We start from the raw sequence: 21270 nt of genomic DNA on the forward strand, positions 1-21270 counted from the left end.
CCATCTCACGATCATGACCAACCCTAAAACATCTGTGTCCTTTGTACTGGTCAGCATGACAATATGTAAGTAATTACTCTTGACGTGCCCATTTTTCTTTCTTTTTTCCTATGTTTTCATTCTTTTCTTCCTTCTGTGCTTATTTTCTTTTGATGTGCCCCTCCCAAATGTGATAGATAACGCATTCTTTCTTTCTATCTTTGTGTCTATTTTCAAAGGGTTCATTATGTTTCTGCTCTGCCCCAGTCAACTGAGAGCCCAGCTCGGGACAACCCCCAACATAAAACACATTGTGGTCGGAAGGTGTTATAGTTACATGACTCTAGTTAACCCCAGTTTAAGGTAATGCACTGTACAATCACTTATAACATCTCCGATCTGTTATGTCTCTTTTTTTGTGGACTGTGGTCACACGACTTGGACTAGAATGGGACTCAATTGACAGATATGATGACTGCAGACAAAATACTTTGACTGTAGCCCTGATAAATAGAGCCAGCAAGACCTGAAATACTTGATCTCTTCCCAAAGCCTAAAGCTGGGGAATGTTTTGCTTGATATAATACAGTATGTACAGCTTTCAGGGCAGTGTTGAAGCCCGCATGAGGAACAGTAAGGCTTGTTTTTTAATGTGTTTAGCTTCGGTAGATAGAAAAAGAAACTGATACAGATATGGTTACTGTTTAACGAGGGCATGAACTGATCTCTGCTTCCTATTATGAAAAGACATTTTGTTTCATGGGAAATTCTAGTTTTCGTTTTGCATGACTTGATTTATTACTGTTAACTTTTCAAAAGAGGTTATATGCCATTTTATATGTAGTTTCATGACAGTTGAGTACAGGCTGCCCATGTATGATAAAGTAAAAGTAAAGAAATATGAGGCCTTCATAGATTAAATTCCAGTAATTTGATGCACTACTAAATATTTTCCTGTTGGTGTTTACATTTTGAAATGGCATTGAAGTGAAGAACATCTTATCACTTAATAATAATAATAATAATAAAGTTTATTGATATAGCACCTAGCAGACATAACAGGAACAAAAACACGAATATAATGCCAAATACATACCCATTAAGAGCAAATATAAGGAAATCAATCAACTAAAATACTAAAATAAAACTTTACAATAAAAGTGAGTTTTCAGAAGTGACGTAAGAAAACTGAGATTCTCAAGTTCCCATAATTCGTCCCATAATAGCTGTACCTCGTTTACTTCTCGGCTTTGCATCAGACACAGCCAGGAGGTTTCTGTCTGACCTCAAACTGTGTTTAGGTTGACAAGAAGAGAGTAACTCAAGAGATGTAATCTGAAGCCTGGCCTTGACGTGCTTTAAACGTAATGAGCAGGAGCTTAAAATAATTTCTAAAACCAACTAACAGCCAGTGTGTGGACATGTGTGGTGTATGGTCTGGTTTTGTACAATGTGTAGTCTTTGAGGCCATTGCAGCAATCTACTCATGAGGAAATGAAAGTATATATGATGCTAAACTGAATTAATTCTGGTAAATGTCCCAGAGATGGTAAAAGCAAACCTGGATTACTTTGCTGATATGTATTCCGATCATCACTCTGAGGTTTCTGGCAGAAGACATTGAAAAAGTTGGCGTATCATGCACATGTCCGGATCTTTATTTTTATTCTGGGATTACACTGCAATATCTTTGCATGGGGTGCAGCTACAAAAAAACCTCCATGTTTATGTTACCCTGGCTTTTTATCCAGCCCATCAGTTCAGCCTCTTTCTTAAACAGTCCGTTTTAGCCCCTGTTTCTTTAAGGCCTCTTTTCTGATGAGCACATTCTGTTCTCCCAATGAGCTCCCTTAGCAGACATCTACCAGCTCTGGATGCTACATAATCAAATAATAGTAATACTATTTCTTCTACTCCAACGTGTCCGTACATGTTTCGAGCCCGAAAGCCAATCTGAAACATGAGAGTAGGTCACGCAAACAGCACATGGAACAACCTTAGTAACAAAGACTACACAACGGACAGCCGACTGTGAGCATGAATGAACAATCTGGCGTCAGTTCAACAGGAAGATATAGGCAACTTTGCAACGCTTTTGTATCTACTAAACAGTTTCTTAACGTGGAAATGCTAGTGCGATGGTCAGGCTATACAGCAGGGTGTCATCTGCGAAAAAGAGGGATGAGATGTCATGCCTACAAATGGTTTAAGCAAGTGGACATATATACAGTGAGAAGAGGAATGGTCCATCCTTGTCCTCACTGTTTTTCTCACCACTCTAAATACTGTCCCCAACAGAAACAAAACATCTTCTGTTTGATAAATAGGAAACCACTAACCCACTTCTAGGCTGTCCTAGATATGCCAACCCAGTGCCAGAGTCTATCAGTTAGTATGCTGTGCTCAATTGTGTCAAAGGGTGCAGACAAATCCAAAAATATGAGGATGGAGCATTTGTCCATAGTGCTTAAAAGATCATTTGTAACCTGTAAGCTCAGAGCTGTCGTACTAAATTAAACTTTTCCTAAATTCTATTACCTTTCAGGGATTTTCAGACTTGTTTAAGCCTTGAAACCCAAATTTTAGTTGTAATTGTCAGCACACAGTTTGAAACTTAACAGTGACTTTCAACATAATGACAATGCATCATACAACATTTGGGAAATTACATTTGTATCTGTATCCTATTTGCATGTGTAGGTATGACTGTGAGGAGATCTGGAGACAGTTTGAGGAGGCGGTGGTCCGACAGTCTTCTTGTAATGTGACGGTGGAGGATTATCATCACATGTTTCAAGTAATACCACAAACCTGGGTTTGTGATAGGGTGAGCAAGACTGGGATTTTACCTCCAAAATGTAGATAGAAAAACCATTGAGTCAAGCTGCTTTATATTTTCCTTTCTGTCCTTCACTTCTGCTGTCCTTTAGTTCCTCTTCTGGAGTAAAACCAGGACACTGATGCACAGCTATGCGGCTGTTGTACCTCACTTCTGGACACTGGAGGACACACTGGTTGGATATATGTTCAACGACCTCATCTGGTGTGGCCAAAAGGAGGACTTAGGTCGATATTATGGAGACAATCACAGTAACTTATAACTTAAATATCATATCTGTAAATAAATTCCCCTGAAAAAGGCAGAACAGCAGTAAATCAGTGGTTTCCAATCTCTTTCACTTTTGACCCCTTACAGTAAAATAAAGCAGTGCGTCCATCACAAGTTGCACAAGTTTCTCCTTGAGACATTTCACAAAAAGACTATAGAATTGTGTTGCAGTTTCATAATTCCTATTGACGTAGGTTTCTTACAACTCCTCAGATTTATCTTGTAACTTGAATGTTGACTGTCATGTTGGGAATCACTGTAATGACTGTATGACACTGAACTTTACAGGCTTTCTTGGAATCAAAATAATTTCTCTTGAATGTACAGTATGTGTCTTTCTTGGAAGTAGAACCAACATCTTTCCATTTGGGGAACTGTGTATTGTGTATTTAGCAGGGGGTAGATGTACTTTAAGTATTCAAAAGCTACTCCTTTTCATGCCACACTTAACCCTAACCCTAACTCCAGTAACAGTTCTGTAGCTGCTTGATGTTTAAATAAGCAACTATTTGCTAATGAGTTTGAAAGTGTTGTATTTCCAGTTTGCTTCTGGTGCTCCAAATGGCCAAAAATTCAGTTAATGCATGTTTCAGTTGTTTTTATTTAAAATAATGTCCCAATTTTCATAATCATCCCACCAACAACAAAAAGTGCAACACATTTAGCTTTTATTGATGTATTTTTAGCTTTAGGAAATGTGGCACCAGGATTCAAATGAAGCATCATCACTCAGGCAGCTGCAGCTCTGCTCCCAAATGTTTTGTTGCCACTTTATGATTTAGTAGTAAAAGTAGTGCAGAGTGATGAAGCTACTGTACCAACTACGACTCTTTGCATGCCAGCATCAAAACAATCACCTTAACCTTAATGTTTTTCTTAATATTCGCTAATTTTTAATTTGAATATAATCAAAGTAAGCGCTTCTTTTAACTGACAGCTGTGAATTTTGACACACAGGTTTTGATTTCAGCTCTTGTCCGGAGTGGTCGGCGTGCAGAAATCATCCAGTGTATTCTTTGTGGAGGCAAGCTTCACAAAATGTGAGTTTTTTATTGTTTAAAACTGCAGAATAATTCTCCAGCATACAGACACTTGTGCTCTTCATTTATATGCAACATACCGTACCAAAACCAGCTCTGGAATATTGGTCTCATGTGACTTTCTTCATCCATTTGTTAGTTTGCAGAGACGGCATGTGGCAACATCACTGTATTACTGAATGGCTCTATTGATAATGCCTTCAATAAGAAAAGGTAAAAAAAGGAAAAGGAATGAAGCAAGTATTTTGGTGCTTGTGTTTTTTTTTTCGCAAAATGCATTTGTAATATAATCTTCTTTTGTCTCTTACAGCATGTTTGGAAGTGTTGAACTGGACTATCTGAATCCAAAAATTGTGAATTATGTCAACATAAAGGTGGTTACAAATCTAGAGGGACCCTTTATGTGAGTATAAACACAGTAACATACTTTGACTTGAACATGTAAATATTGGAATTTCTCCCTCAGATAAAACTGTGCCATGTAGTGTGTCTAATAAAAGATAAGCATTAGTACAACTTTTGGGTTGCAAGGTTGTAAAAAGCAGCACCTCCAAAAGCTCTAAAAGTTATTCAGGTCAAACAAGGTAGTACATATCTTCTCCTGTACTTATGATTGAGATCTTTTAAAGCACTTCAGATTTTAATCTTTCATTTGCACTGTATGTATTTTAAAGCAGATCATTATTTGTATGCTGCAGCTTTATATTTAATGCTCTATTCTATTCTAGTCTAGTTTTAATTTTATTCTTCTCTCTTTCTATTTTTCTGTACTTTGTTTTATTTTACTTTATTTTATTATTATTGGGGGAGGGGGGGGGGTGTAATTGTATGTTTTAATGTTTCCATGTTTTTACTATTATTGGGTTATATTTTTATTTTTCAATTTGCAAGTTTTTATGTTTTTTGTTTCTAATTCTTACTGTTAAATGTTTGTTTTTATCTAAAGCACATTGAGTTGCCCCTGGCTATGAAATGCGCTATATAAATAAAGCCACCTTGCCTTGCTGCCTAGCCTAGATAAAGCCATTTCATTTTACTGTTCTCAACTAGTAGACAATTCAAATTTTTTAATAAGCTACTTCCAGGTGGTTAAAAGTTAAATAAAAAAAAACAAAAAACAAAAAAAAAACACACAAATGAGTTGTGATGTGTTTTCTTGCTGAACCAACCGTCAGTTTGTAAGTCATTCAGACAACGCTTAAAATGTTGTCCAACCTGAAATCTTGTCAGACCTGTTGTCAGCGCCCTAGATTCATTTTCATTTTATGCAAATGCTTTCATTGAGCAAGAGAAAGGTTAATACGTTGCAACTCTCACTCATATTGTTTTACTGAACAGCATATATTTTTGGGATTCATCATTAATAACAAAAAAACGGGAAACACAAGATTAATTCAGTCATTGTAACTGAAATTAATTGAGATTTGCTAGGCTTTTGTGATACTCAAAACAATTTATCCACCATTAAACAGCAGCAACAGTAGCAACAAAGTAAGCTACAGTGGAGCCTATAACATAAGCATGTGTTTTTGTAATTACTCTCACTACCAAAAGGGGGAGACAAAACTCCCACACTTCAGCTTTAAGGAAAAAATGAATTTATTAGCAACTTATTAGCATTTATAACTACAGACTTCATGGCTAATTAGAGTCGCTAGAGGGATTTTCACTACCTGGCAACCTAAAAGTTTCTCTTATTAAACGTCTTATAAATGATTAATAAAACATTGTTGGAATGATTTTTTAATCAGTGAAGCCTAACCCTTATATACAGAACGTGGTACATATCCACAAATCTGAAATAAAGGTTCTTATTTTCTTCTCTTCTCTCTTACAGAGAATCATGTAGACAAGGATCCATCGTAGACTTGATCCAAATCCTCCAGTCCAGAGGTTTCCACTGGACCTGCACAGACAACGACCAGTAAGTGACATCTTGTGTTTTTTTAAAAAGAGATAAATTCATCCAGATGTTGTTTATGGCATTATAAAAAGTACCGAGCCCCGGAGTAACAGAAATCATATTTGTCCACAGGACCCTGATGATCCTTCAGTGTATCCAGAAGCCCGAACACTCCTCCTGCCAGACATTTGCAAACAGCCTGTTACACAGAAAGATCACGTTGAACTGAATAACATACCTCTGCTATTTTTTTTAATTCTTTTTCTTATAGTGCTTTAATTTTAACATGATTTTTAATGTAAATAAAAGTATGACCTGAAATGAAACTGTAAGCGCTGTCATTTTTAGAGAAACATCAAACCACTTCCTGAGTCAACGAGGGTTAGGGTTAGGGTTAGGGTTACACATTTATATATGTTCAGCTTTTCTTTTTTTTTTAATTCCTCCCATTTCATTAGCAGATTAAGTTGACACAGAGAGTCACTTGGAGTGTTTCCTGAAGCCAGAAGTTCCTGCTTTCTGTCAACAGAGGATCAGAGGTCAGGTCTAGTAGCATTGAACAAAACTACTTATTACACAGAGAGCTGGATGAACATTTTTTAACATGGAGTACAGTGATATGCAAATCTGGCCATGTCTGAGTTTACAAATCCAAAGTCCACAAGTAAATTCATATCATTTATTGATTTATTGTTTTATTTTGGTGCCCTTTCCAAACTGTTGCTTTCATTAGGTCACAATAAATTAATCTAAAACCTGACACACCCATACTGATACTGATATGCAGTGTGCAACTTGAGTCATTTTCTTTCTTGGATCACAATAGCTAAAGCCTGGTTGGAGCAACATTACATACTTCTATGTAATTCAAGATCATTAGATCAAGAATCACCAAAATGATATATCTGAGTTACAGGATCATAATGGCATGATGCATCCTGTAAAACCTGCAGACCACAAAGTTCCCTTCTGAATCACAATGTGCTCACTATTGACGATGCTGTAATCTATCCACAACCACAACCCTTATGTAGTAGCACATACTATATTTTAACGGTAATTAACTTCAGCCAACTAGTGCAACAGTTTCTGGGTTTAGATATATATTATTAACTTCCTCACCTTCTGAGAAAAGGTGACAAGAACAACAGCAGTCACTTTTACAAAGTCAGCAGAAAGGGAAATATTGGTTAATGGGACTTTTAAAAAACTTTACTTTTTAGCAACCTGGAAGGAGCTACATTCTTCAACAAAAACTAATTAAATACATTAAAAGATATAAACACATGGTGGTCATATTATACAGTGGGATGATCTCTGAGTGCAGCGGATCATTAAGAAAGCACGGTGGATTGTCGGCTCTCCTCTCCCAAACCTGAGAAACATCAACTCAAGTTGCCTTCACAAACAGGCCACAAATATAATGATTGACCGCTAGCTTCCTCTAGACAGGCTCAGGGTCCAACTCACTCACACACACACACACACACACACACACACACACACACACCCTGGGACTAAGTGCAATATACATATATACATGCCACTACTGCTGCACTTTACTGTTTATACATCCATATATTTATTTATCTGCAACATATGCATACATATAGCTTTATATAGATATATGTATTTATTTTCATGTATGCTGCTGGGATGGACAATGCTATAAAGTATCTATCTATCTATTTAAGGGAAATAAAATTGAAAGGAATTAGCCTATAACTTGACAATCTGGATGAATATATATATTTAATATATATATTTATATATATATTTTCAATTCTGACTCCCTCAACTGATACACATATTTGCTTTGAATTTGTTGTAATCTTTATTTTATACTTAAACTTATACTTTATACAGGAACTGTGCAACTTTAAAGAAATTAGCCTATAAATTGACAATCTGAATAAATAAAATCTTAATAATGCCATTTTATTCCAATTGTTTTTGGTTTCTTTTGGGAGTGAAGGAGGTTTCAATGGGGTTGCAGACTCTGACTTTATGTATTTATGTATTTATGTGTTTATTAGCAGTATTTTCTGTTGGCTGTTATCTGCTTGTACCACACTACTACAGCTAATATCATGTAACTTAATTATCAGTTAGATTTATGGAGATATTTATTGTAATGATATTCGGGCGGCATCGATCCCTGATTGGAGCAGAGAGCAGCCACGAGCCGGCGCACGTGCGCGCACATTGCTCAGCTGCCCTCCGTAAATAGTCCTGACTGTCCGAGCGCGAGCGTCGCTCTTAACAAACAACTATTGACAGACTAACTTTTTCATTAGTGTTCATACAGTAAAGAACTAATCATACATGGAGCGGGAAGTGCGCCTGCTCTCAGAGAAGAGGCACAGAAGAAGACCCTGTATCATGTTTAGTGTTACCGTTGTGTTACTTGTGTTTGTTATTGTCGGTGTTGCGTTGGGACTGACGCTGCGTCACCAAAATGACTCATTCAAGGAAACGTTTATGTCCAGGTGTGAAAAGTTTAAAAGGTAAGTGCATATTTTTTATTTAAAGCTTATCATTATAAAAATGTTCTGTAAAGTAAAAAAGAGCGGTGCATAACAGGTGTTAAATACAGTAGTTGGTGACCCATCAGATTCAAGGATCAGTGTCACAATGTGAAATCATTCAAGTAAAATGCAGCATATAAAGTTAAAATATATAAGTATTGCAAGCTACATTTAATTAAATTGCTTGATTTTTTTAAAGTGTTTTTCATTGTGATAGTTTTACTAAGTGAAAGATCTTCCTGTCTTCTTCCACCAGTGCAGGTCAAAGAATGTGAAGGGTCACCAAATATTGTGAAACACCAGGTCACAGCTGGGCAATGCATTTTACCAGGCTCTTTGACAAGGGGTTCTTAAACTGGGCTCTGTAGCTGTTAAATTATCTGCTGGAATGCTTTATCATATTATACAGGCATATTTTAAAATGTTTCCTATTTGAGTTTGTTCATTTTTATCTCCTCTCCAAGTCACACTACACCTAAGGTCAAAAGTCACATTAGTCAGATAGTGTTTCAAGCTTAGCCTAAGGTTTTAGTGCTCAGGTCAGATGTCAAATGATCATACAGTGTCATAATAACGCAGTTTCTAAATTCTTTACACTGAAGAGAGGGGGTTAATTTCTTGGTTAATAGTAAGTAAACTGTAATTTAAACAACTAAAGCATCTCTCTGCAGTAAAGTAGAGGATGATGGGTTTGGACTGTTCAATTTTAATCTTTAAAAAAGTTCCAAAATTGGTGTTTTCTGATCCACACATTCACTTTTTTCATTTATTTTTCAGATCCGACTGTCAAAAGATATGGCATGCATTTGAGCAAGCGTATGTAGGACGAGACCCTTGTAATGTTCCCATGGAAGAATATAACCCCCTCCTTGCCGCAGCTCCCCCCCAACCTGCATGCAACAGAGTAATAACATCACTCATGCTCAGACATAATCCTTTAAATAACTTCAAAATAATATGTTTAATAATGTGATGTGTGTCAACTGTGTCTTTGGACTATAGATAATGTTGTGGAGCAAAACAAAAGATGTTGTCCATGATTTCACTGAGAAGAGAGATTGTTTTGGGACTCTGGAGGACACTCTGCTGGGATCCGTCCTAGATGATCTGACCTGGTGTGGAAAGGAGGGCAGCTCTGGTAAGACTCTTCAGATGCAATTCATGTAAATTCATAATTGGAGGACCAGTTTAAGTCTATTTTCTTGCAGTCTTTAAACTAAAGAAGTTGTTAAATTTGACTTTTTACTGGTGACAACACCTTTATGTGTTTTTCACCATTCGTGCAAAAGACCCATCATGCTCTTTGTTGTTGTTGTAGGCTTTGTGTAACATGATAACGAGAGATTAACACTGTCACCACATCATAATTGTTAATGTCAAATGCCAGAGGTTTTCTTTATGATTACTGCAGTTACTTTGGCAACAAGTCTTGTCAAGTTTTTTTTTTTTTTTTTAATCCATTAACACAATACCTCAATGGGTTTTACAGGCTTGCACAAGATCTCAACATAGCCTGAATTCTACTGAAAAAGATGAGTAAGTTAAATCTGAGAGGAAAGAGGAAAATCAAAAACCTGACCAACCAGTCTTGACAAGTTATCTTTTTTTCATCTTAAGACAGCTTTTGCAGTTTCAGTGTGTTGGTATTTGAACATTTTAGGGAATTTGCATATTTGGTTTCTTGCCGAGAGTTCAAGAAACCGTGGAAACCGCATATACAAATGAGATACATAACGTGTTGATTAGTAAGCTTTGGAGCTGCTGGTATGCAGATGCTGCAGACTGCAGCTTCATATTTACCAGGTTTTTATATCTGGCTCTTTAGCTGCTATGTGCTCCTCCAAGTTGTTCACCAGCTGGTCTGTGTGTTATTTAGTGCTGAGCAGGAAGTGTACAGAGGGTTTTTAAAGCATTTCTCTCAAGGTGGCCAAAAAACAACAACTGAGAGTGATCCAAAAGTGGGAGATTTTGGGTTTGGTAGCTAAACTATGAACTGAAACTCTCTGTGAAGCTCTGTAAAGCAGAGAGGAGTTGCAGATTTGGCTAACAATTCTCTGTAGGTTGATCACTACGATCCACACCTCTAACATTGTCAAATTAATTTCACTTTTTCATAAATTATTAATATAAAAAATATCACTTATAGCCCCTTTAACCCCTAAAGCAGCAGATGTCTGGGTTATCTAAGTATGTACACAATGTCACTCATAATAATTAGCTTATAGCGCTGATAGCATCCTTATGGGAATGCTTATTATTCTATTATCTGTGCATAAAGGTTTTACTGTTTGTCTGGTCATTTTCTGTCTCATTGTTTTTATTTGAAAAGCTGAACTTCCTGTTTTGTCTTTTTTCTATGTGAACAGTTCCCCAAAGCATGAACTACATGGAAATGGCAATAAAGTATTGAATTTGTTGTGTTTTGTTCTAGAAACTTTCACTACTGGCTGCCCAGGATGGACAGAATGTGAAAACAACCCTGTTCGCTCCTTTTGGTACAGAGCCTCAGCTGCAGTAAGTTCCCAACAAGAATTCACTAGTTTTGCTAACAAATAAAACAGCTTTGGCTTCAAGTTATGGATTAATAGCTCAACATGATTTATATTTAACACGTGTTTTAAACATAAGGTGAGGCACATATCTCCTGACAAGAAGTGATTATGATGGAGAGGAGAGACAGGAAGAAAGGTCAACGTGCCTGGTTCTTGATCAATGAGGCTTTGTGTTGGTCTCCATGGAGCCACATTGCATAGCTCTCTCCTGAGTAGCAGCAGCGGCCCACTCATTCAGAGGAGAGCCCTCACAGTTTCACATTAGCTGACGCTTTAGGGAAGTACAGCGACGACATGGGACATGGTGAGGAATGAGCTGATGAGGCAAATCTGAGCTTACATCACCTCAGAAAGTTTAAATGACCACAGGTGTTGCCTCAGTAACGCAGGAGGAAAAAACGGGCAAAGTTTTTTTTTTTTTTTGTGCAAACTGTGCAGCAACTGACATATTCTATTTAAACACAGTTGTACCAATTGGACATTTAAAACAGGGTCAAACATGACATTCAATGCTTCAGACACACAGCACATCTTTAAAAAACTACATAAACTAAAAACTAATGAATACTGATTTAATATTGGTCTAATTGTGTAAGAACAGTACAACTTCTTAAGTACAATTGGTTTTAAATAAATGTGCATACACATGTTTGTATGTACGTTTTATTGTGAAACTCATATATTATAAATAATAACTTCCAAGTTGAAAAGCATTTATTTGATAGGTTTCTGTCTAAGTCTATTTTCTTGCAGTCTTTAAACTAAAGAAGTTGTTAAATTTGACTTTTTACTGATGTGTTTTTCACCATTCGTGCAAAAGACCCATCATGCTCTTTGTGTTTGTTGTAGGCTTTCTGTAACATGATAACGAGAGATTAAACACTGTCACCACATCATAATTGTTCATGTCAAATGCCAGAGGTTTTCTTTATGATCACTGCAGTTACTTTGGCAACATGTTTTGTCAAGTTTTTTTTTTTTTTTTTTTAATCCAATATCACAATACCTCAATGGGTTTTACAGGCTTGCACAAGATCTCAACATAGCCCGAATTCTACTGAAAAAGATGAGTAAGAAGTTAAAGTTAAATCTGAGAAGAAAGAGGAAAATCAAAAACCTGACTAACCAGTCTTGACAAGTTATCTTTCTTATTATTACTTATGCAGTTTCAGTGTTCAACCACTAGAGGTCAGCAAAAGCAAGATTTTGAACTGGTATTTCAAGTCAGTTGAGCAGTAGTTGACAGCTGCAGTGTGTTTTAACAGTGACTCTACTACTCAGTTAGTCAGTGCAGGAAGTGGAAAAGCCTCAAGGTGTAAAATGTTTCCTTTCCTTGTTTCCTTTCTGTAATACTTCATTGTGCGGGAAAATCCACCAAACATCCTGGTTGTTTTACAGACTACAATCCGTGTGAGTCACTTTTATGTTGGAAGCACAACCTGTTTATTTAATCATATGTATTATCCTGCTTTACTGTGGTCACTAATTTGATAGCAACCTTTTGACAATAAAAGATATATTTTGGTAAATGTGACCCTTTTTTCAACCTCACACTCCCCGACAAAAAAAACATGCATTACACCCTTTCAAAATAAACCTGTCCATATTGTTTACTGTATAATGGAATCCAGATACACTTAATCTCTTTTAACCTTTAAGACTGTTCCTTCTTTCCTCCCTTCCTTCCTTCCTTCCTTCCTTCCCTCTTTCTTTCCTCCACCCTTCCTTCTTTCCTTCCTTCCTCTTTTCCTTTCTCCCTCCCTCCCTCCTTCCTTCTTTCCTCCCTCCTACCTTCCTTCCTTCCTTTCCTTTCTTTTCCTCCCTTCCTTCCTCCCTCTTTTCCTTCCTTCTTCCTTCTTCCTCCCTTCCTTCCTTTCTCCCTCCATCCTTTCCTTCCTCCCTCTCTTCCTTCCTCCCTCCCTTCCTTCCTCCTTCCCTTCCTTCCTTCCTTCCTCCCACCCTCCCTCCTTTTCCTTCCTTGACTTAATTGTATCTTGTACATGATATTTATTGTTTTGCATCTTTGAATGTGTGTTTGTTCCTTTGTCTCCAAAATGACCTCACAACCTTGCTATTTTTTAGCATGTAGTGAATGTGTTGTCTAAATTCAAAGTGTATCTTTACTTGACATTATCCTTCCTGTGTGTAGTTTGCAGACGCTGCCTGTGGTGATGTCACAGCGATGCTAAACGGGTCCATCAGCACACCTTTTTATCCTACAAGGTAAGCAGCTCTGCACCTCTTATACTGACAGTTTTATGACTTTAAGTAATAATAATAATAATGGTAGGAAAAATAAACATCCATTTTCTTTCATTTTTAGCAGTGATTGGGGGATTACAGATGTGGTTAAAGCAATATTCAAATACTAAATACTCTTAATATGCATCTTAACACCTGTGATTTAAACCAACTCAAGCAATGGGATAACAATCTCTGGGTAGATTATTGTAGATATTCTCATTGTTAGCAGAGGAAACGCAACGATCTCTCTCTCTGCACAACATAACGAAAGGGTCTTATCTGTTACATGAAAGAAGGTGCTTTACTTCCTTTCATATTTCCTTTCATACATACGTTGGTTAAGCATGGCTAGTTCTTCTAAGCTTGATTAATGATGGAGGTCACTGTCAGTTTTTAACTATGGCTGTGAAGCAATTACAGTAAAGCTTATTGTTGGTCTACACAACACTGAACAGTCTTGGACCAAAATACATGCTAGATCTATTAGTTCACCCCTCAGGTCATCTGGAACCAGGCTGTTGTGTGTCCCAAGAACGAGAACCAAACAAAGTGTGGCAGCATTTAGTTACTATGCATCTCATCTGTGGACCAAACTTCCTGTAGATCTGAGGTCTGCTCAAACTGTCAGTTCTTTTAAATCAGGGCTAAAAACTTTATTGTTTACTGTCGCTTTCTCCTAAATTCAATACCTACTTGCTGGTTTTTATTGCTCCTATTTTTTTTTTTTTTTTTTTACCTTAAATCGTATCTGTTCTTATCCTAATTTTTACTTTATTTACTTGTGTTTTTTATATTTTTTTCTATATATATATATTTTTTTCCCCCCTAATAAATAATGTTTAAACGTTTTTTTGTTTTTTTTAAAATGTCTTTCCAGCTTTTGTAAAGCACTTTGAATTACACAGCGTATGAATTGTGCTATACAAATAAACTTGCCTTGCCTTGTTGCAAATTTTACGATCTTGCAACACGTGTCTGGCGTCAAAAGGAGACCGGATGAATGCACAGTGTATTAAATGTTTCTCTGCACAGCTCAGATTAAGCACTTAAGTATATGTTGCAAGAAGCCACTGTTAATTTCACATCCAGATTTCCCCACACCTGTTGTAATTTCTCACTTTCAGATCAGCTCATTCATCTAAAATCAGATTTTCATTCTCACCTATTCACCAGTTTGTATTTGCATTTTTATAAAACTGATTTCATAGATTTACTCACAGTCTGGTATCAGCGGTTTGTGTCTTGTCTCTGCTCTGAATAATCTCGAAGTGTGAAGATTCCTTTTCTAATTTCCTCTTTAAAGAACATTTCTGCAGCATGAGAATCATTTTATGACATCGCTTTCTTTTAATTAGCACTTCAAACTAGGATAAACTTAAAATGCATGATTGTAGGATTAGTTAGTGATTGGTGTATTTTTATGTCCAATAATTCAATCTTTAGAATAAAATAAAGTGTCATATTGTTGAGAATTAAGTTCAAGAAGCATTTGTAAGTTCTTTTCTATCACTTCTTGTGTTTTAGATAAATTCAGGCCATTGTATATTGTTACATAATACAGTAAATACTGGATTTCTGAATCCTGCTCTCAAAATAATAATGTAGATTTTAAAATGATGGGGTACAACATGACTTGTGAGCTTAAAGAATGTGATGCAGTGAAGATTTAAGCTTTTAATTTAAAGCTTTTCTGCTTTTAGTTATAATCCTCTATTGACTTGATATCCCTCTAAATTGTGCTCTTGTATTTCTGCTGTCAGTATTTTTGGGAGCATCGAGGTGAAGAGGTTGAACTCCACCAGGGTGAAGAGCCTGAATGTTGTTCTGGTCAAAGAACAGAATGAAGTGTAAGTGTTTTTTTTAGGGGGTGAAACACATAGAAAGACTCATTTCAAACTTTTTTTTATGAATAATGAAGTATTTATTTATGTGTTTATTTGCATATTTCCTCTTTAGGGCAAACTGTACAAATGCATCTTTAAAGGACTTACAGAAGGAGTTGGATAAAGAAATTAAATACAACTGCAAGGAAGTGGAAAAGTAAGTACAGCGTGCGTGTGTGTGTGTGTGTGTGTGTGTGTGTGTGTGAGAGAGAGAGAGAGATCACATGCATGTTTTTCTCTTCACGCAGTAGATTAACCGCTCGTTAATTCACATCTGATACAGATCTCAGATTGAAGAGTGCGCCTCTGACCCACAGAAACCCTGCGGAGCCTGCTGGTGAAGATGTGTGTCAGATTAAACCGTCAGACCACACGGCGGCAATAACCAACTTTTTTTTAATTTCTAGATTTGACAATCAAATAATGTGCTTCAAATAATGTGATTCTTTTTGTACCTGTGGGCCAGTTTGACTTAATGTGAAATATGTTTTTTTTTTTTTTTTTTACATATTCATTGATATATTTACATTCTAACGATGCACCTTTTGTATAATATAATGAACAGGTTCAGGGTGTGATGGGGAAGCTTTTTACTAAATCTTAAAGACTAGTAATAACTTGTCGTACTGTACTTGTAGGGTAAGATACCTCTGCTGCTATCCGATTATAGGCTCAACTGATGAGCTCACTCCTACTTAATGGCAGAATTTAAAATGTTTTGAAATAAAATGTTATATGTCAAAATATGAACGCCTGTGTGATATAATTTGAGACTCAAAAGAAAGAACACATTTTTATAAAACTAACAAAAAGATATTAAACAAGTACAAATGAATGAAGCTTAAGCAAGAGCAACAAAGAGGGGAGGGCACCCCTCTTCCAGGAGCATGGGCAGGTGTAAAATATGAAATATGAGCCAGTTTAAATGAGATAAGATGTGAGTAAATTGTGCTTATCAGGACTAAATAGAGAAAAAACCTGAAAAAAATCATAAAATAGAGAAAAAACCTGAAAAAATCATAAATTATAATAAACCATCAGATTTAGCTAAACTGAACAGTTCAATAGAATTAAAAAAAAAACCCTGTTTATTTTTCTTCCTTGCATCTCCATTTCTTTAAAGAGCCGAGCACATGATTTTTACTTTCTTTTTTGCTTCACGTGAAACTAACCTGCTGTCTCATAATGCTAGACAAAGGCGTATGCAAATATGCAAGAAAACCACTAAACCACTGAACAGGAAAGAAAGTGCTCCTAAAAAGACTCACGTATGACTCTGTTTTTTTTTATATTTGTAGGTGTAGGCCACAGAGTGTCTTATCTATTGTGTGTGTGTGAGTGTGATTCACAGGCGTACATGCAGTGACACAGACAGAAACTTCAAGACAGGAGTGAGAAATTGTTTGCGGCAGGAAGAAGGGGGTCATCAGGCACAGTTTTACCTCCTCTTTCCTTTCTAGAGACCTGCCGCTGTGTCACGCGTACCGTAAACTGACTCTGTGCTGGGAAGAGAAGTACGGGGGTTCTCACTGCACACAGGTGTCACAGCAAGAAGGCCCCTTATGTAAAAACCACAACATGGGTTACTGTGAGAAGTCATGTCAGTAAGCATCGTCACGATTTTAGTCACACTGCCGTCGCCACCACCACTACCCCTATGACTACTGAGCCTTATCTTTTTATAGTGCTTTGGAGAAAATAACAAAGGCAGATCAGTAGATGAGGAAAACAGTGATCAAGCTGATTGTAGTCGAGCCTATGAAGACGTTTTTGATGTTAGTTTTGAGGTCAAAGGGTCACTTGTTTGCTTCGTGTGTAAAGATTCTGCCTGCTCTAGCATTTTTAGGCGTTAAACTGTTAGTTGCTGTCTTGACCTAAAAGTGCTGATGTAGCACGTGTGATATCATTTGTACATTTCTTTAAGTTTGGGTGTTGGTTTACCACTGCATCCCCAACTAGGAAGTTACTGGAGCCAGAAAATTCACATGTGGTTAAGCGTGAATGGAGCTGAGCAGAGGTGGAAAGTACACTCACTGAAGTACTGCAAGACTACTGTACAAGCCCACTGTACAATTTTGAGATATTTGTACTTTACTTGAATAATTCGTCCACTCTGCCACATTTCAGAGGAAAATATTGTACTTTTATCATTTTCCCTCTAAACTTCTCACATGGTTTCATTTCAATAAATGTTTAAATGTGCGAATATTTCAGCAAAAATCAAAGATTAGAGAAAAAGTCCAAAAATTGAAATCAGATGTGTTTAGCAGAGCTTTGTTTTTTCTTTTTTCCTCTCCCATTAATCATCTCACCAGCCCTCACATTTATCTGCTGACCCCTTGGAGGGGCCCCAGTCCCACCCCTAGGTTGGGAACCACTGGACTAAACTAACTAACTGTTTATAAAGTATTGTAAACTAGCTAACTGTTTATAAAGTATTGTAAACTAGCTAACTGTAAAGTAGTACAAACTAGCTAACTGTATAAAGTAGTGTAAACTACCTAACTGTATATAAAGTAGTGTAAACTAGCTAACTGTATATAAAGTATTGTAAACTAGCTAACTGTAAAGTAGTACAAACTAGCTAACTGTATAAAGTAGTGTAAACTAGCTAACTGTATATAAAGTAGTGTAAACTAGCTAACTGTATATAAAGTAGTATAAACTAGCTAACTGTATAAAGTAGTGTAAACTAGCTAACTGTATATAAAATTGCGTAAACTAGCTAACTGTATAAAGTAGTGTAAACTAGCTAACTGTATATAAAGTAGTGTAAACTAGCTAACTGTATATAAAGTAATATAAACTAGCTAACTGTATATAAAGTATTGTAAACTAGCTAACTGTATATAAAGTAGTGTAAACTAGCTAACTGTTTATAAAGTAGCGTAAACTAGCTGTTTATAAAGTAGCGTAAACTAGCTAACTGTATATAAAGTAGTATAAACTAGCTAACTGTATATAAAGTAGTGTAAACTAGCTAACTGTATAAGTAGTGTAAACTAGCTAACTGTATATAGTAAACTAGCTAACTGTATAAGTAGTGTAAACTAGCTAACTGTATATAAAGTAGTAAACTAGCTAACTGTATATAAAGTAGTGTAAACTAGCTAACTGTATATAAAGTAGTATAAACTAGCTAACTGTATATAAAGTAGTGTAAACTAGCTAACTGTATAAGTAGTGTAAACTAGCTCCACCTCCAGCAGCTACAACAGTAACATGCTGCTCTAACACTGATGCTTCACTATTAATAATCTAATGATGTCATATATAATAATATATCACTACTTTTACTGTAATACTGCATACTACATTTCTCATAATACTGCACTATTTTTACCGTAATATGATTTTTCATGCAGGACTTTTACTTGTAATGAAGTATTTTCACAGAGCTGCATTTGTGCTTTTACTTAAGTAAAGGCACTAAACATAATATGACATAAGCAGTAAAACAAAAAGGGAAACTCATACAGATATATGACTTTGAGTTAAAAAGCAGAATTAAAAACATACTCATCAAGCTCATACTAGTTATGTAGGCCTACTTTTTCTGTAATACTTTAACTACATCAAGCTCATAATACTTATGTACTTTTACTTAAGTAAGACTTTTTCATGCACTTCCTGCACATGCAGAGGTAAAGAAGGACCTTTAACTCAAGTAAGGCATCTGAATACATCTCAACCACCAGCGCTCAGGTGGGACAATCAAATGGAAACCACCACAGACTGACTGAGTGCGATTGGTGGATAATCGTGTAGGTTTAAAATATGCAAACATGTTCAGTCATAAGGCTTTTTTATCATTCATATCACCAGCTGGTGTGTTTTCTTTCTATGTTTCATATGTTTTTTCCACCAGCTGTTCCTGTTTCCTCCCACACTCCAAAGAACTGCAGGTTAAAGGTCATTTGGAAACAGCGATGCACCACCCTTCACTTATCACACTTTTATCACCACATTGTCACGGTTGGTGGTGTTGTGCAGCTGATGACTGGATATAGACGTTACAGTTGCTGACGTATAGAAGATATCCTGTTATGGGAGGTCTGCCTCTTTTTATTTTACCGTTTGACCTTAAAAACAAAGAAATGCTGATGTAGGTGAAGCGGGACATCCCAGAATGGTGGAAGCTCCCACTTCAACAACGAAAAAACAACAAAAAAATCCATAAAGTAATACAAATTTGTTATTCTGATTAGATTTATGGGAAGAAATGAAGGAAGGAAATAACTTATGTGCTTTCCTTTCACATCATTTTTTTGGGAGGAGAATTTTTTTTGTGTCATCTTGAATTAAAACCAGTCTCCAAATGAAGACAAATGGGTGACGTTATAGTGAGGATATGTGTAAAATAGGCTGCATGGATACAGGTGTCTCTCTCTCTTTCTCTCTCTGTGTAAAATAAAGCATAAATTGCTTTGCAGCCTCAAATTGAGTCCCCCGCTATGACTGCCGGTCACTGGAGGAGGAGCAGCGGCGTGTTTTCCCCTCTCTTTTTTTCTCTTCTTCTTCTTCTTCTTCTTCTTCCCTGAAACGAGTCCGCTCTGAGTCAACACCTTTGAGAACATACTAAGAAGAAGATTGTGTAAGTCGATAACGCTGCGTGATGTGTGATTTTCCCATAAACCGCAGTTCTAATAGTACAGATTGTGTTTAGCTGGGCAGTTTCCTTTTTAACAGCCCCATTAGTGACTTTCCGGTATCGCATTGTATGCAGTTGAACCCATCCAGGAAGTTACAGGTTCACACACACACAGCTTTAACTGCAGAAAAAAAACACTGTAAAAAGTGATGCAAACAACCAGCATAGTATCAAAAAAGGAGACTTTGCACTTACTGACCTCTTTATTAAGTAAACCTGTGCAATCTAATCCAATCCAATACAACACTAGCATAGCATTCAATAGCTTTTTATTTTATTGGTTTTAAAGTTCAGTCGACTCGTGCAACACAACTTAGAAACAAGCATTGAAATGTTCACACTTTTTTTTTGTTGAAAAACAACAACATATTATTATTCTTCCCAGTAGCTGTAAAAAGTTGTGTTTTTTGGGGGGGTTTTGCATTTAGCCTGGGTGGGTTTTTTTTAATTGTTTTTTCTGTTTCTTTATTTTTTCTACAAGTTATATTCCACAAGTTGCCATCTTTATTTATCATACCTCACAGCTGCTCTATTCTATCATATTCATATTTACCATGAGTCCTACAGTACTTTAAAGCACCACACACTATCAAAGTAAGAGTACTCTGAAAGTCAGTTTGAAGGCTTTTTTTTAAAGACTATACTTAAGATAAGATTTGCATGAAAGAAACTTGTGTATTTTCATTTATACAACATGCAAAATCATTTTCCAGAATATCAATAATAATAATCTTTTTTCTCAGGAGGCATGACATAATAATAATCATGCATAACTAATAATGTTTTGAATAACATTACAGTAGTTTCTGCTTGGAGTCCCCAGGGACCCCCAGTCATTAGTCCCTGTATGTTAGGGTTGAACTAGGGTTCAAAATAGGGTTGAAATATAAATATATATAATATACAACTTAAAACTTAATGTATTTTAACTTTATATATTTATGTATTTGTAATTTGACGTATTTTTTTTTATTTTTTATTTTTTGAATACCTCCTCTTAAACACTATTAAGACTTGATAGTCATTTTTTGCAGTGTGCACTTTTTTTCTTTTTTTTTTTTTATTGTTGTTTCTCTCTCCCTCTCTCTCTCTTAGTCATCACCTCGTACCATCACTCATCCTTTTTTACCGCTCGAGCTGTCGATCATCTGGTTGTACTTTCCTTTCCTTCGATAAAGTCCGTCAGCGGCTCTGCCCTGAGACTCCACGCGCGGCCGAGGGAATCCCGCCAGATGATTGGACAATGCTGGTTTTACCACGTCACTCAGGATCCTCGGTATAAACCAGTGTCAGGAGAGTAGTAGCTCAAATCTCAGCTGTTGTGGGATCAGCACATGTCGAGGAGCCATAGAGGATAATAATATGGTGAGTATTGTTTTTT

General features: G+C 36.4%; 2 protein-coding genes across 2 annotated transcripts; both read left to right on the plus strand.

Annotated features, from left to right (window-relative positions):
• Positions 1-226: 226 nt before the first annotated feature.
• Positions 227-6260, plus strand: LOC128382843 (ADP-ribosyl cyclase/cyclic ADP-ribose hydrolase 1-like). Its single transcript, XM_053342840.1, has 8 exons — positions 227-342; positions 2680-2806; positions 2910-3045; positions 4046-4128; positions 4268-4341; positions 4439-4531; positions 5966-6052; positions 6164-6260. The coding sequence occupies exons 1-8, from the start codon at positions 227-229 to the stop codon at positions 6258-6260; spliced, it is 813 nt and encodes a 270-aa protein (XP_053198815.1).
• Positions 6261-8266: 2006 nt separating this feature from the next.
• Positions 8267-15944, plus strand: LOC128382486 (ADP-ribosyl cyclase/cyclic ADP-ribose hydrolase 1-like). Its single transcript, XM_053342477.1, has 8 exons — positions 8267-8538; positions 9337-9463; positions 9562-9697; positions 10991-11073; positions 13261-13334; positions 15116-15202; positions 15312-15395; positions 15522-15944. The coding sequence occupies exons 1-8, from the start codon at positions 8357-8359 to the stop codon at positions 15577-15579; spliced, it is 831 nt and encodes a 276-aa protein (XP_053198452.1). The 5' UTR covers positions 8267-8356; the 3' UTR covers positions 15580-15944.
• The last annotated feature ends 5326 nt before the right edge of the window (positions 15945-21270 follow it).

This window comes from Scomber japonicus, chromosome 21 (assembly GCF_027409825.1).
Source record: "Scomber japonicus isolate fScoJap1 chromosome 21, fScoJap1.pri, whole genome shotgun sequence".
Lineage (NCBI taxonomy): Eukaryota > Metazoa > Chordata > Actinopteri > Scombriformes > Scombridae > Scomber > Scomber japonicus.

Excerpts from the sequence above, each read along its gene's own strand:
- LOC128382843 (XM_053342840.1), top strand. The coding sequence starts at position 227 with ATGTTTCTGCTCTGCCCCAGTCAACTGAGAGCCCAGCTCGGGACAACC. Across the intron at positions 2,807-2,909 it reads AAACCTGGGTTTGTGATAGG|TTCCTCTTCTGGAGTAAAAC; the intron begins GTGAGCAAGACT and ends GCTGTCCTTTAG. Across the intron at positions 4,532-5,965 it reads AATCTAGAGGGACCCTTTAT|AGAATCATGTAGACAAGGAT; the intron begins GTGAGTATAAAC and ends TCTCTCTTACAG.
- LOC128382486 (XM_053342477.1), top strand. The coding sequence starts at position 8,357 with ATGGAGCGGGAAGTGCGCCTGCTCTCAGAGAAGAGGCACAGAAGAAGA. Across the intron at positions 8,539-9,336 it reads AGGTGTGAAAAGTTTAAAAG|ATCCGACTGTCAAAAGATAT; the intron begins GTAAGTGCATAT and ends TTTATTTTTCAG. Across the intron at positions 9,698-10,990 it reads TGGAAAGGAGGGCAGCTCTG|AAACTTTCACTACTGGCTGC; the intron begins GTAAGACTCTTC and ends GTTTTGTTCTAG.